Source organism: Neophocaena asiaeorientalis, unplaced genomic scaffold (genome assembly GCF_003031525.2).
Source record: "Neophocaena asiaeorientalis asiaeorientalis breed wild unplaced genomic scaffold, Neophocaena_asiaeorientalis_V1.1 scaffold14, whole genome shotgun sequence".
Taxonomy (NCBI): domain Eukaryota; kingdom Metazoa; phylum Chordata; class Mammalia; order Artiodactyla; family Phocoenidae; genus Neophocaena; species Neophocaena asiaeorientalis.
Genome location: NW_020175192.1, coordinates 13,501,923 through 13,518,815, shown reverse-complemented (window position 1 = coordinate 13,518,815; position 16,893 = coordinate 13,501,923). Strand labels below are relative to the sequence as shown.

The 16,893-nt window shown below is 38.4% G+C and overlaps 1 protein-coding gene across 1 annotated transcript in view; it reads left to right on the top strand.

The window, feature by feature from the left end:
* The window catches only part of LONRF1 (LON peptidase N-terminal domain and ring finger 1), a 45,237-nt gene that overhangs the window by 2,261 nt on the left and 26,083 nt on the right, over positions 1 to 16,893 (top strand). The window contains 4 exon segments of the mRNA XM_024765022.1: positions 11,747 to 11,865; positions 12,885 to 13,007; positions 16,011 to 16,160; positions 16,627 to 16,867. Of these exon segments, the coding sequence (XP_024620790.1) occupies positions 11,747 to 11,865; positions 12,885 to 13,007; positions 16,011 to 16,160; positions 16,627 to 16,867 (633 nt within the window).

Below are 16,893 nucleotides of genomic sequence, written 5' to 3'. Positions count from 1 at the left end.
CTCCTCGCTGCGGTGCGCGGGCTTCTCGCTGCGGTGCGCGGGCTTCTCACTGCGGTGGCTTCTCTTGTTGTGGAGCACCAGCTCTAGGCGCGCGGGCTTCCGTAGTTGTGGCACGTGGGCTCAGTAGTTGTGGCTCGCGGGCTCTAGAGCGCAGGCTCAGTAGTTGTGGTACACGGGTTTGGTTGCTCCGCGGCATGTGGGATCTTCCCGGACCAGGGCTCGAACCCGTGTCCCCTGCATTGGCAGGTGGATTCTTAACCACTGTGCCACCAAGGAAGCCTGGTCCTCATTTTTTAAATGAAGCAGAAGCTGCAGCAGTGAAATGACTTGTCCACAGTCACACACAGCCAGCTCATTGTGGAGGCAACACCATGTCCTCCATTCCTCCTAAATGTTGGACCAGGGTTCATCCTACCGGTATAACTCATCCAATGAAAATGTTTAACATAAATTTCCAAGGAATTTTTTTGTCACTAGTGTAAAATAAAGGATGAAACTTACTGACAGCCCTGTTCAGTATTAACTCCCACTGATTTAGTGGTTTGACCTCTTAAATTAGGCATTTCGTAAGAACTCAGGTCCTAATCCATGGAAGAACATGGAGTACATTTACTAATTAAGATTTAGCTTAATGTTCTATGACCAATAATCTTTTAATTAAAGAAGATTTGGGGCCTGGGGTTGAGGATATTATTTTTAACAGAAAAAGACTGAAAGATCTATTCTTTCTCCTTTTTTCAGTTTGCATAGCCTGCATGTGGGAATTCTGTCCACTCAGCTGCTTAATTCTACTTTTGCAGGACTAGAACCCAAGTCTCCTGACTTTCACCTCATCAGTCTGTTTTCCCCTCATTTTTAGGTCTTTCAGAAATCATTAATTCCATAATCAAAAATGTGTCTGAATGGTACTAATGAGGATAACTTTTTTCATCCTTTGAATTTTTAGTGCAAAATAGGAGGGAAGAAATCTTAGAGCTAACAAATTATAGTTGGTAAAGTACAGATATTATGTGTTTAACAGTTTATGGGCATAAATAAAAAAGGTTTAGTAGAGTTATAAATGTATTTGTAGAGTTAAGCTTTAAATTTTTGAGAGCCAGGCATTTGAAATGTATTTATATAATTATACAGCTGTAGTTACTTAAGATACTTTCATTATTGTTAACAATGGAAAAAGACCTTCACTATAATTTCTTCGTATAATTGTTACAATGAAACAAATACTATTAACTAGAAAAAATAATCTAGTCTACAGTTAGCCCACACACATCCAAATTTAATCCCTGTCAACAAGAAAGGAAAGTTAGAAAACCTTTGCCAAAATCAGAACGTTCCCATTGAGATTACATAAGTTTCTGTTGAACTGAAATATATTTAGATAACATTTAATCCATTGATCTTTTGGTATTAACTCTCAGATGTTTCATAACTTTGTCTTTTTAGTATTCAAGGAGATTATGTAAGTCTTTTCTGCATTGAACCTTTATACTTAAGAGTCTTTTGAAATAATGCAACTTTGCTGTGCTCTCTTTTATTTTTTTTCAATAAAGATTTTTTCCCTTTTTGTTTTTATTATTTTTGGCTGTGTTGGGTCTTCGTTGCTGCGCGCAGGCTTTCTCTAGTTGCGGCAAACAGAGGCTAACTCTTCACTGCGGTGCGCCGGCTTCTCATTGCAGTGGCTTCTCTTGCGAAGCATTGGCTCTAGGCGTGCGGGCTTCAGTAGTTGTGGGCTTCAGTGGTTGTGGCACACGGGCTTAGTTGCTCCACGGCATGTGGGATCTTCCCGGACCAGGGATCAAACCCGTGTCCCCTGCATTGGCAGGTGGATTCTTAACCACTGTGCCACCAGGGAAGTCCCTCTTCCTTTTATTTTTAATGAATTTTTACACTGACGTGCCATTCTCCCCCGCAAAAGAACACCAACAGAACAGTATAATTTACAGTTTGAACTGGTTAAAAAAAAATAAAAGTCGTAAGGAGGAGAATATTTTATTTGAAATACTTGGAGAAGGAAAGTTTTGTTTTGAATATTAATTATGTGGTCCTTGACTATTACCAAGTATTTTTAAATTCTTTGTCATTTCATTGTCATAAAGAATCCTGTGGAGTACCATTATCCTCAGAGGGAAATTGAGACACATAGGGTTAGAGAATGCAGTACAGCCTAGTAGTTAGAGCTGTGCATGCTGGTGTCTGATGACCTGGGTTTGAATCACAGCTCAGCATCCACCTGCTCTCTGGCCTTGGGCCTGTGTCTGACCTCCCTGTTTTGCTTTCCTTATCTGAAAAGTGAAAATAGTGTCTACCTCATAGAAAGATAGCAACCATAACAACAGCCTAGGGCTGTTGTGAGAATTAAGAGTCAAAACAGGTGAAGTGCTTTGAATGGTGCCTGATGGATAAATACTCAGTAAAAATTAAAATATTTTTAAAATGTAAAATTTGTGCTCCAGCAAGAAGGTGATTTAGCTAAAATTGAAATCTAAATCTTATAATGTCAAGTCCTGCTCTTTTCTCTCTACCACATTAATATTACCAGAGTGAGGGTTAAATCCTGATTCTCGCCTGCATATGTTAATTAGTAGTAACATTTTAGCATACATCAATAAAATATAGACATTGCAGGGCTTTCGTTATAAAAAGGTAAGTCAAATTATAGGTAGATACTGAATACATTTAAAGAAAATGTAAAGGGTTTTTAATATCTTAGTCAACTAGGTTAACATGAAGAGATTTGAATTTAATTCATCAGTAAACTTATATATGCCCTAACTTATTCTGCAAAGTACCTGAAACAGTAAACATTGACATTTATATGGTGCTTTATACTTCACTGAGTATTTTCACTTCCATTATCTTAACTGATTCTTACAAAAGATCATGTGAGATAGGAGAGCATGTATTAGTACTCCTAATTCACAGATTAAAGAGCTCCAAGAATTTTAAGTGACTTTTTTTAAGGCAAATAAGTAACCAAATTAGAACTGAAGAAAAGAGCTCCAAGAATTTTAAGTGACTTTTTAAAGGCAAGCAAGCAACTGAGTTGCAACTGAAAGCAGAAATTGGGCATGTGAATATTGCTTCTAAGACTGAAGTTGATTTTAAAAATTAGCATATAAAACATAAATCTTAGGTGTTCTTGCTATTAATTTAACGAGTATTTATTCAGTGCTTACTGCATACTAGGCATTGTTTTAGATGCTGGAAATACAGAGGTGAGCAAAATCAAGTCCCTGTCCTTATAAAGTTTGTATTTCTTGTTTCTTTTAAAATTGCAGCAAATTGGTATTTACAGTATTGAAAATCACCAGGAAAGGGGCTTATTGCTTAACTGATTTCTAACAAACTGAGCCTATATCCAGTATATCTGTGATTCATCTTTCCTTTAATTCAGAAGTCACTTGAAGGATTTTTGCAGTGCCTCAGGGTTACTATAAAGATCAGTTATAACAGCTTATTCTTATTGTTACAGTTGAAAAGGGGGTATATAAATAACTCTTAAGTGCTGTGTTTTAAATAATTTCCATGTTTTTACTTTTTTTAATTCATCAAATGATGAAAGATTTATCAAAACTCAGTTATTATAGATTTCTCATTATTTTTATATTAACCTTTGGTTTATTCAGAATTGTTTTTCTATTTAGTGGAATATTTCTAAGAGGTTTAGATATATTCAAGTGTAATTTTTAACAAATTTGTATAGTATTCTGCCTCTTACATTGTAAAGATACTTTTCAAAATTGTTAGGTTTAACTGTAGAAGGTGAATGACTTAAGAGAACTCTAAAATGTAAGGCAGAAGTTTCTGTTCAGTTTTTTTCTCTTTCTTTGGTAGGATAAGATCATCATTTTCTTTTTTCTTTGATTCCCCTCCTTTTGTCCAACCTGCGTTACTGATCCCTAAAGATATTTCTCATCCAGCTAAGGTTTATTTGGGTAAAAGAGATAGAAAATACTTTTCTAATACCTTGTATCAAGAGCTAATCTCATTTCTTTATCAATCGACTTGTTTTGAAATATTTTGTAATATTGACAGTAACTTATTTATTGAACACTCTTGTGCCAGGCACTATGTTAGCCGTTAACATGCACTATCTTATTTCGTCCACAAAACAGTCAAGATGTAGGTATCGCCAGCATTTTATAGGTGAGGAGACTGAGGTTCAGAGAGTTAGGTAAACTGTCCAAAGTGGATCTGGAGCCAGATCTTCTGAATCCAATGGTTATGACTTTAATTAGTATGCCAGACTACTATTCCTGGACTTTATTAATCAATCACTAACAACTTGTCAATTGGCAGCTCTTAGTTTAACTGTGATAACCAAGTTCTACCGTACTGAACGTGACAAAGAAATAGAAGCAAAGAAATTTGGTATTTCAGTTAGCCATTGGAATTCCTGAAACAGCTCAACATATAAATATCTAAGAAAAAAGACACTCGAGAGGAATACTTACACATGAACAATCCAAATAGCCAATAAATAGTTTTAAAGGTCAAACTCACTGAAAAAATGCACATAAAAATAATGATGCTGGGTGGCATGGACATATATACACTACCAAACGTAAAATAGATAGCTAGTGGGAAGCAGCCCCATAGCACAGGGAGATCAGCTTGGTGCTTTGTGACCACCTAGAGGGGTGGGATAGGGAGGGTGGGAGGGAGACGCAAGAGGGAAGAGATATGGGAACATATGTATATGTATAACTGATTCACTTTGTTATAAAGCAGAAACTAACACACCATTGTAAAGCAATTATACTCCAAATAAAGATGCTTAAAAAAAAATGCTATTTTCATTTGTGTTTTCCTAGGAAACAAATACACAGCTTCTGGGCGTGTAAAATAAAGTTTTATAAAAGAAGGGTGAGCAGAATGTATTGAGGACTGTATATCTATATAACTTTCTACACAGTCACTCAACTTTATAGAAAATAAGGAAATAAACTGATATGTAAAAGCTTACAGATATATGTTCATTGCAGTATAGCAAAGAACTATATAGTAATGAATTTTTATATTAGCAAAAATTAGAAGTAATAGGGAATTTTCAAATAGATGGTATACATAGTGGAATAGTTTGCAACCATTAAAAATCTTGTGGATATAATTACATTGACAGAAAAAGCAGATTATACACAGTATATATGGTATATTTTATAAAACTGTACATTAAAAATGTAATCTACACAAACATAAAAAGTACAGGTTATATGCCAATACTGGTTATTTCTCAATTCATGAGAGCAAGAATTGAGGAACTTTAGGGGACAGATTTTAATAAATTTCTTTGTGGTGGGAAAAGGATTTTTAATTCTTAATTTTCTGTATTTTTCAAAGTTTAAATATTTTATAACTTCTGTTATTCAAAACAAGTTTCTTGAAGATGAAATAAATGATGTGTACAGTCCTATTACTACCCATCACGTACTGGAAAACAGATGAAGAGTCAGCACTCTGGAGAACTCTCCCTCCACAGCCCATGTGGGGCCTCGGTCAACTTAAAACTAGTTTCCTCATTGTAGCAGAATTTTATTTCAGTCTTTTTATTTGCCTAATGACTCACAATATTACTGGGTTGAAGAGAAGAGAAAATGAGGGCATGAATTGAGGAGCTCAAGGGGACAGATTTTAATGAATTTCCCCTGGTTCAGCAAACATTTATCAAAGGATACAGAGACAGTAAATAATGGAGGGAGCTCAAAAACAGATTTTTAAAATTAAATGAATGCTGCTCACAAACAGTAAAGGAACACAATCATAATAGCAAACACTTAAAATAGTGCTTAAAATATACCAAGCCCTGTTCTAAGTACTTTGCACACATTAACTCTCTCTCCCCCCTCCCCCTCTCTCCCTCCCTCCCTCTCTCCCCCTCTCCCTCCATCCCTCCTTCCCTCTCTCTTATCTAGGCTCCACCACTTACGAGCTGTTTGATCTTGGGGGCAAATTACTTAAACTCTCTGTACTCAGTTTCTTTATCTATAAAAATATGGACAATGTTATACCCACATAGGATTGTTCTGAAGGTTGTAAATTATTTAGAACAGTACATAGTTTGTTGTTGTTATCAAATAACTGTATTAGCTGAAAAAAAAATCATCTCACGTATGGTGGGAGGGAGACACGAGAGGGAGGGGATACGGGGATATACGTATACGTATAGCTGATTCACTTTGTTATACAGCAGAAACTAATACAACATTGTAAAGCAACTATACTCCAATAAAGATGTTTTAAAAAAAAAAAGTCTGCCTAAAATTAGTTCAGTTCTTCCCTTTGGGGTAGATTATTATTTTTTTTTTTGCAGTACGCGGGCCTCTCACTGTTGTGGCCTCTCCCATTGCGGAGCACAGGCTCCGGACGCGCAGGCTCAGCGGCCATGGCTCACGGGCCCAGCCGCTCCACGGCATGTGGGATCTTCCCGGACCGGGTCATGAACCCGTGTCCCCTGCATCGGAAGGCGGACTCTCAAGCACTGCGCCACCAGGGAAGCCTTAAATTTTTTATTTTATGTTGGAATACAGTTGATTAACAATGTGTTAGTTTCAGGTGTATAGCAAATTGATTCATTTATACATATATCTATGCTTTTTCAAATTCTTTTCCCATTTAGGGTATTATAGAATATTGAGTAGAGTTCCCTGTGCTATACAGTAGGTCCTTGTTGGTTATCTATTTTAAATATAGTAGTGTGTATATGTCAATCCCAAACTCCCAATTTATCCCTCCCCCACCTTTCCCCTTTGGTAACCATAAGTTTGCTTTCTAAGTCTGATTTCTAAGTTTCTGTTTTGTAAATTAGTTCATTTGTATCATTTTTTTTAGATTCCACATATAAGTGATATCATATGGTATTTGTCTTTCTCTGACTTCCTTCACTTAGTATGATAATCTCTAGGTCAATCCATGTTGCTGCAAATGGCACTATTTCATTCTTTTTTATAGCTGAGTAGTATTCCATTGTATGTATGTACCACATCTTCTTTACTCATTCATCTGTCAGTGGACATTTAGGTTGCTTCCCTGTCCCGGCTGTTGTAAATAGTGCTGCAGTGAACATTGGAGTGTATGTATCGTTTTCTCTGAATATATGCCCAGGAGTGGGATTGCTGGATGGTATGGTAATTCTATTTTTAGTTTTCTGAGGAACGTCCATACTGTTCTCCATAATGGTTGTACCAATTTACATTCCCACCAACAGTGTAGGAGGGTTCCCTTTTCTCCACATCCTCTCCAGCATTTATTGTCTGTAGACTTTTTGATGATGGCCATTCTGACTGATGTGAGGTGATATCTCATTGTAGTTTTCATCTGCATTTCTCTAATAATTAGCCTTTTCATGTGCCTCTGGGCACTTGTATGTCTTCTCTGGAGAACCATCTATTGAGATCTTCTGCCCATTTTTTGATAGGGTTGCTTGTTTTTTTGATATTGAGCTGTATGAGCTGTTCCTAGATTTTGGAGATTAATTCCTTGTCAGTTCATTTGCAAATATTTTCTTCCATTCTGTGGGTTGTCTTTTCATTTTGTTTATGGTTTCCTTTGCTGTGCAAAAGTTTATGAGTTTAATTAGGTCCCATTTGCTTATTTTTGTTTTTCCATTACTCTAGGAGGTGGATCTAAAAAGATACTGCTGCAATTTATGTCAGAGTGTTATGCCTGTGTTTTCTTCTAAGAGTTTTATAGTATCAGGTCTTACATTTAGGTCTTTCATCCATTTTGAGTTCATTTTTGTGTATGGTGTTAGAGAGTGTTCTAATTTCATTCTCTACATTTAGCTGTCCAGTTTTCCCAGCACCATTTATTGAAGAGACTGTCTTTTCTCCATTGTATAGTCTTGCCTCCTTTGTCGTAGATTAATTGACCATAGGTGGACAAAAACTCAGGTTTATAGCTGAGGAAACTGAGGTACAGAGGGGTTTGCCAATTTGCCCCAGTTCACAGCGAGTGAGTGGAGGAGCCAGAAGTTGAACCCAGGCAGTCTGGCTTCCAGGCTCATGCTCTGAATCCTTATGGGATGCTGAGTGGCACTAGACACAAAGGAAAGCGTCTTGGAGAAGAGACTGGTGAGCCGAGTCTTACTGGATTAGAAAAAGTTATCCAGACTGAGGGGAGTTGGTTTGAGGTGGTCTCACAAAGAATGATGAGGAAGCTCTGTGAAGAAAGGAGGAGATGTGAGTAGAAAGGCATGCATGGGGCTGAGTGAGCAGCTAGGTCTTGTTGGAGTCAATTGGGAGGCTCATAATGATGGGAAATAAGGCTGGAGAGATGGGCAGGACCCAAGCAGGGAGAAACTGGAATGTTGTGCTAAATGCCTATTCATCTGTGGATGGTGGGGATATAGGTAAAACTGGAGGCAGGGGGTGCAGTGAGCAAGCTGCTACAATAGTCTTAATGATATTCTGGAAGCCAAAACTAAGGCAGTTAGCAGTAGGATTGGAAGAGACCAGGGATGGATTTGGGAAATATTAGAGGAGGTAAAATTGACCACGGTTAAGAGTTTGATTTGGGACGTCAGTGTTACAGAATATAGTGACCAGACACCTTGTTTGGGGGGTGGGGGGTGAGAAGTGTACTGAACTTGAGGAAAAACACAGCAGGCTGTTGGAAATTTGATGCACCTGGAGGTAGAATGAGAAAATTAGATGTGGGATTTAAATCATGCTCAGTACACTTAGCCCAAACCCCACCTTTATACTTCTTCATTTTTCCAACAAACTGAGTCTGTAATGTGCCAGGCACTGCATACCTGCAGCTGTGGACTGAGAGGCAGGCCCACCTGGTGGCCTGTGCAGTGAGGTGACTAGTTCATTCCAGCGTCGGCAGGGCCAGGTAGGAAGCAGACAGTAAATGTTTGTCGCCTGTTTCACACCTGAGTTAATCACACACATGCCAGGCTGATGGCGTTCTTTTTCAGTTGCCTTTTTCGCAAAAGTGGATACGGAGGGCAGACATTCTGTATCCTTAGCATATTCGAAGGGCCCCAATTAGTGCATTTGGCTCTTTTTTTGAATTAAGAAGGATCTGCAGGAAATGTGGGGTAGCCCTAATCTCTTTTAAAACATATTGGAGAGTGTGAACTCAATTGATGAGGTGGGGTTTTTCCCACCCAAACAGTCATTCAAATGTAGTCCATTGGGCTTCCCTGGTGGCGCGGTGGTTGAGAGTCCGCCTGCCAATGCAGGGGACACGGCTTCGTGCCCCGGTCCGGGAAGGTCCCGGAAGATCCCACATGCCGCGGAGCAGCTGGGCCCGTGAGCCATGGCCGCTGAGCCTGCGCCTCCAGAGCCTTGCTCTGCCACGGGAGAGGCCACAACACAGTGAGAGGCCCGTGTACTGAAAAAAAAAAAAAAAAAATGTCCATTGACATTTGAAGTTCTCAATAAAAACATGACCTATGAGGATTTGGGGAGCAGGAGTTTTAAAATATGATCCTCTTCTCGTCTCTTCATGGGGTCCACCTCTTTTCTAATCCCAGTAGACACTAGCTTTCCAGGGAGTCTGGATAGCCTGAGTGCTTCTGTGTTGAGATGAGAGGGGCACAGTCCTTTCTTGCTTCCCTCAGAGGGGAGAAGCGTTGTAGATTGACTGGGTGCTTTAAAGGCGGAGGTCTCCTCCTCCCCTTCCCTCAGTGCTGCCCTAGAGAAGCTGCGTAAAGGGCACCACTGAGCCGCGAGGCCTTGATCAGAGGGTGCGTTACGAGGTCCGAATGTGTACTGTGTCAAGTGTCATGCCGTGGGGACTTGCTGTAAAAAATATGTGAGAAGATAAAAAGCCCAGTGAGGGATCCGTGTGTGGAGTGGGCTGCTTGTTGTGACCGTGAACCCCCTGTCTCTGGAGGTGCTGGAGCACAGGCGGGGTCCCAAGAATGCTGTTGGAAGCACCCAGCCGTGCACGTCCTGGTCACCGTCCTCTCCAGCTCAAGGGTTTGGATGCTGCTGTAGTGACTGCTTACTCCTTGGACTGGTCTGGCACACACTGCTCTGTTTCCTGAACTCCAGTTGTGCTTGTGAAATCAGGATCACATGGTGCCATTTCACAAGAAAATAGAATTTTCTAATGAGACTGTAAGCTCCTCGAAGACATGGATAAAGTAAAATCTTTTAAACCCTCTCAGGGTCTAGCTTGGACTCTTCATTCTTGATTGAGTAATCACATGGAGCTTTCAGTTTCTATGCATTTTTGTTCAAAGATAATGATTTACAATTATATTGCTTTAAGAAACAAAACATGTAATATGCCAGATGTGTCTTTTTCTACTGAGGAAGTAAGAAATATTTTCATGAAATATTAATTTTATTCTTGAAAATTTTTCATTGGTATAAATCTGAGGGAACAATAAAATTCGGGTTCTCAAGTACCAGCAACTGAAAAAGGCCTAATTTAATTGTTTAATCTAGATTTATCTGTAGAAAAGCAATGATTTAAAAACTGGAGTAGGGACTTCCCTAGTGGTGCAGTGGTTAAGAATCTGCCTGCCAATGCAGGGGACACAGGTTCGAGCCCTGGTCCGGGAAGATCCCACATGCTGCAGAGCAACTAAGCCTGTGCGCCACAACTACTGAGCCTGCACTCTAGAGCCCGCAATCCACAGCTACTGAAGCCCGTGTGCCTAGAGCCCGTGCTCTGCAACAAGACAAGCCACCACAATGAGAAGCCCGCACATCCCAAGGAAGAGTAGCCCCCGCTCGCTGCATCTAGAGAAAGCCTACGTGCAGCGACAAAGACCCAGTGCCGCCAAAAATAAATAATTAAAAAAAAAAATCTAGAGTAAATCAGGGAGCTATTAATGAGTTTTATTTTATTATAGTTTTTGTTTTTTGAATGAGGCATTATGGGTCTTTACACCCTTCCCACAATGAATGCTTTGTTTTATAAGCATCCAAAATTTTAGAAGCCTCCAAAGATGAATAGCTTTCAAAGAAGACTCAAGTTATGTCATCTGTAGATGTACTGAAAATTAGTTTCTGGCCTAGACTTCAGTTTTACAATCTATGTACCTGTAGTAATTGATTGTAGTATCATAAATGAACCAACTGTCTGAAATTTTGAGTGCAGTTGGATACTAGTTTAGTTTCTCAAGTAGTGATGGAGAACATAGTGAAATTATCAACACAGCTTTTTTCCCTGAAATATTTGAAATTAAATCTGTCTGGGGACTGTCCAATACTATTTTTGCTAATGGCAGGAATTAAAAATGTTTTTCCTCTTAAAAAAACTGAGTCTTATCAACCCATTTCCTCCAGAAGCAGGATCACTGTGTACTTTCCTAAGACCGTGCCTTGGTCAGTCTTTGTAACTATGGGATCCCATGTGCATTGATTACACATATGGTCATTTATAAATAGGATTTCAAAATTGGTATAAAAAAGTAAGATTTACCACAAAAAGGCAAATCTTCTAAACATCTAAGACATGAGTCTTTTAAATTTTAACAGAATGACCTATTTTAAGAAAACATTTTCTTAGGGATGATTATTCATATTATAAAAATATTTTCAGTTTTTTTAAAAAGCATAATTTCCTCCACTAAAATAATCTACTCATAAGGATTTGATATAAATTATAAATTGTAACATACTAGTGGGTTGCACCTGTACAGTGCTTGGTTCACTCACTGCCTTTGCTTTGGTGGTTACTGACTAGAATCACTGAGTCAGTTCATAATCTAGTATGATGTATTTTGTGGGTCATACAATAATCTTTTAAAAATAATCAAACCTTCATAGTATATTTATTTCAGAGCCCAGCGACTTGACTCTGAAAATTTACAGAGCTGAATCATATGCTGGTCTGCGAGAGTTTAAAGCAGCCATAGAAGATTTAAATGCAGTTCTCTTTCAACTGCCAAATTGGCCTGAGGTAAAATTGCTGTCTTACATTTGCATACATTTACAAATTTCAACTGCAGGGAATATGCATTCAGTTATGGTTATAAGTTATAATGGAATGGATTGGGTGATTCTTTAAATATAGAGTTCTAGAAATCTAAGGTCAATATTTTGAGTGGATGAATATCATGACAGTTTTTTAAACTATAAGAAACCTTTGTCTCCTAACCAAAGAACAACCTGAATTCAAGGCACAGAAAAAACAGACTTTAATATACAGCATTTCCTCAAAGAGACACAACTGGCCCTATTGCAGAGCTGGATCCAAACTGGTTATCAATGGAGGAGGTTTTATCAAGGGAAAGAGAAGCGGTCCTTGTGGCTGAACAGTTGACTGAGGCATTGTGATGGGAACTGGATGATTAGGCTGTGGTTAACTGTGGTAGATGGGGTCAAAGGAGGTTGCCTTGCCCATGCTGTTTTAAAAAAGGACTTGTGGCATGTATATAATATATAATCAGTTTACTAATTCTCCTTTTTATCAAACTGCCAAGGCAAATTAGTCCATCTCCCATATATATTCTTTAAGCTAGAAGTCATTTTTTTATGTGACTTTTTCCTCCATTCAAAGCTGTGCCTTTGAGGACAGTATAGTAAGGATGCTCTGAAAGTTATAAATTAATAAGGAAAATGATTCAAAATTCCATGATGGCATGACTGGTTAGTACAAGTCCAATGAATGTTAAGAGGGAAAACGATTGTACGGACAGCTTTACAACTGTTAAAAAGAAAGAACCCTCTGGACTTATCACTGAAGGGATATAATGAGAAATGTGGTTTTGAAGTCACTTTCTGGGCCTCAGCTCCCCTGTAGGTGCCTCTCCAGGGCAGGGTGTAAATATGCCTTTAGAATGCTTGGGCCTCCTCAGTCAGTCAGAGTTTCAAAATGAGTATTTCCAAGCAGACTTTCTTTTTGTTTTCCCCTTGATACTGATTCTTTTAAAAAACAATTCCATCCATAAAAGTCATGTATATGTGCTTTTATTGAAGGTCTACTTCAGGAAAGGAAAAGTCCTCCATGATGCTGGTTTTTTAGGTGATGCCTTACAACTGTTTCTTCAGTGCTTAGCGCTTGATGAAGATTTCGCACCTGCAAAGCTAGAAGTAGAAAAGGTAATCAGTTTACCAACTATAATACTTCAAGGTAGGGCTACGACACAGGTCTTTTTACAAATGCCAGTTAGAATCTTGGGTAAGAACATAAGGAGTGTCCATAAGTCAAATTCAGTAGCAATTTGACAAGTAGTTTTCAGGCTTATATACTTATTAGCATACTGAATTCTTACCGAAATCAAAACATTTCATTCAGAGATAGTTAAATGCATTATTTTTGCCTAGTTAAATTTAGATGTTCTCTAATAGTTTGTTCCATGGGAGCCAGACTAATCATCCTTAATTAAACACTGTTGTCGTGATGTTCCTGCCCAGGAATTTTTATTGGCTTCCTTTGCCTTTCATTTCAGGTCTCAACTTTGCTTGCTTTCCATGGTTGCCAGTGGTATTGCCCCACTCAATTTGTTTTGCCTTAATATTCTCAGTACTGCATACATCCCTTTCCAAAGTTTGTTCAGCGATGTGTCAGTAGGTGTTAATTAAAAGGAAAAAGGGAAGGGGGTTCTCTGATCAAATGACTTTGGAAAACATTGGGTCGAACCAAACAGATTTCTTCGGATTTTGTCAAGAGTTTTTGCTTTGCTAGCATGACAACAGCATTCAGCTTTTGCCAGATTTACCCACAGAGCATCTGGGATGACTAGAGTCTTTGAAAAATGTTTTGGGGAAATCTACCCTAATATAATTTCAGTGCCCTGTCATGAGATGCTCCCCTCGATGTCCCCCAAAGATGCCACATTATTTATTACCTTCGTAGTGTTTCTCAGAGTGTGGCTTTTTTTCAGAATCATCTCGGGTGCCTGGTAAACACAGAGATTCCTGGGCCCTACCACAGACCTTTGGAATTAGAATCTCCGGAATTGGGGCATAGTTTAACAAGCACCTTGGGAGATTCTTATGTACCCTGAAGTATGAGAATTTTGAAATTTTTCTCAGATTCCAAATGCCTTACGAATACAGCTAACATTGCTATATCCTCTATAAGGTTTGTTTGCATGCATGTTCTAGCCCACTGATTTAACAAAAAATGGTTTACTGTTGTGTGTTTTCTGACTGTTCTCTTTGCTAGGGTGATTGCCCTGGTGAGATTGCAGACTTTTTAAGGGTTTATGATTTTGCATTTTCCATGCTGCTGGATATCCTTATACTTCTGTAAATATTTGTTTGTTCGTTGATAAGGTCAGGTGAATGCAAAATACCTACTGCCTTGAAATATGTATTTTTCCTCAGTACTTTTTTTGGTAAATTGTGGTATAATTTACATACAATAAAATGCATGGATTTTACAGTTCAGTGAGTTTTGAGAAATTATACAGTCATGTAACAGCACCCCAATCAAGATATAGAATATTTCCATCATCCTAGGAAGTTCCCTCATCTCCTTTCCAGCAAATCCCCGATCTCCCTGCTTCCAGAGGCAACTACCGTTCAGATTTCTATCACCATACAATCGTTTTGCTGTTCTAGAGCTTCGTATACGTGGAATCATACAGCACATACTCTTCTGTGTCTGGCTTTTCTTGCTCAGCATAATGTTTCTGAGATACATCCAGTAATTTTTTTCTTTTTGATTGTTTACCAAGTATCCCATTGTATGAACACACCACAGTTTGTGATAGTCACAGTTAGTGGCAATTTTCATTTGGATTGTTTCCAGTTGATGCTATGGACATTCTTATACAAGTCATTTTGTGGACATATGCTTTTATATCTCTTCAGTAGATACCTAGGAGTGGAGTTGCTGTGTTCTAGGGTGGGTGTGTGTTTAATACCTTTTTTTAAAATCAGGAAATGTAAAACCATACCCAAATTTTAAAATGTTTGTTCATTAGATGGGGTATTGCTTGAGCACCTACAGATACACACACTTTTGTTTACATTGTATATATTTCCTTTTTAATTACATTGTAAAGACTCATGAAAAACTCTGAGTTTTGTGTATTGAGAGACAGTACAGCTGAAAAGCCAAACCTCCAAATTGAAGCTTTAAGAAATCGTCTGCTGTACATATACACACAGCTTATGCGACAAGCAAACAAATTTGAATCCCTCTCATTTCCTTGTAGCCAGGTTCTTCCTCCGTCTTAACCACCCCCGTTTCTTTGAGAGTTGTAGACATACTCCTGGGAGAAGCACCCAAGATTTTGATACTGCAGCTGCCTCTCATATCGGACAGCTGCCATTTGGTGCCACAAATAATGCTGGGCAGTGGTTACTGACTGTGCAGGTCACTTGTTCAGGGAGAAACTAAATTCAGTGTAAACACATGGAATTTTAGAGTTTAGTAGTTAAAGGTCCAAGTTCACATAAACACTCTTAAGTCCACCTTAAAATATACATTGGGATGAACCATGAACTATTTTGACAGGATAGGACTCACTGATGTTCAAAGGTAATATTTTCCACTTCTCTTAAGATCTCTTCTTTCTACAAACCTCATATTAAAACGTCAACCTTGGACTTCCCTGCCAGTCCAGTGGTTAAGACTCCGTGCTTCCAACGCAGGGGGCATGGGTTTGATCCCTGGTCGGGGAACTAATAAGATCCCACATGCCTCGGGGTGCGGCTAAAGTAAATAAATAAATAAAACGTCAGCCTTTACCTTGGGTACCTTCTCAGGCTACCAAACTCACCACCCCGTGCCTTCCTTTTGAATCATTTACTTGAGGTGATTTGACCCCACTGAGGCACACCTTGGTTTTGCAAGACTTTTTAATCAATATGGAAGTTCTGCTTTTTACTTAACCTGTTCCTTCCCTGCTCATTAAAAATAAAGTTGGCTACAAGTTTTCTTTCTTTTAAACTGATGGATAGCTGACTCAGAATATTATTAGTTCTAGGTGTATGATATAGTAATTTGATATTTTTGTAGATTATACTCCATATGAAGTTATTTGCTACAAATTTCCCCCGAATTCTTAAATATTAGGTAACTTTATATTAAATTATCCTCAACCGAATATTTTATAGTTTTCATTACTCTTTATAATATTTCTCTTACAGATTTTATGTGATTTATTGTCACCTGAAAACTTAAAAGAAGGCCTGAAGGACTCTTCCTGGAGTTCATTACCATGTATTAAAAACAAACCTTTTGGTTTTGCTTCAGTAATAGAAGAGTCTCATTGTGCCAGTGAACTTAGCCCAGAGCAGGTAAGGGGGTGAGTAAAGATAATCATGGGCAATCTGTTTAGGTACTTTAAACCTAGTAGGCGTTGTCTTAATAGGATTTCATCTGTGGCCTTTTATTTTATACTGAAAACTTTTATGTAAAGTATATGCTCATTAATCACAAATTTAGGTCATTCAATGTCAGAAAACTTTCAGTCTCTTGGAAAATATAGAACATTGTATTTATTTCAGTTTCCTTGGAGTAGGAATGATATTAGCATAACTGCTTTAACCTTATTATGATGTAAGCCAGCTTGATGTCCAGGGCTATCTAAGTACTGGTAAAAATCACTTACTTGCCAGGGTTTTAGAATTAAAAGTTGGTGCTGTTTAAATGAACAATAAAATGAACATTTTAAGACATGAGAATTTCAGTTTGGTTCTGGCGAGAATAAGGATAGTAAAGAAATACAGTTAGTTACCCTTATTTGTTGTATTTTTTTTGTAGAATGAAGAAATAGCAGAGGTCACTTCAGAGCCTGTCAAAGGAAGCCTAAACCATGCTCGGTCAGCACAGGCTGTAAATTCGACAGACATGCCTGCCAGAGAGGATTGTTTAAAAAGAGTGTCCTCAGAACTTTCACTCTCTGTTCAAGAGCAAGGTGTTCTGCTGAAAAGAAAGCTGTCTCTCTTAGACCAGGATGTGATTGTAAATGAAGATGGAAGAAATAAGCTGAAAAGACAGGGAGGTAAAAATTTCACTGCACTCATATAA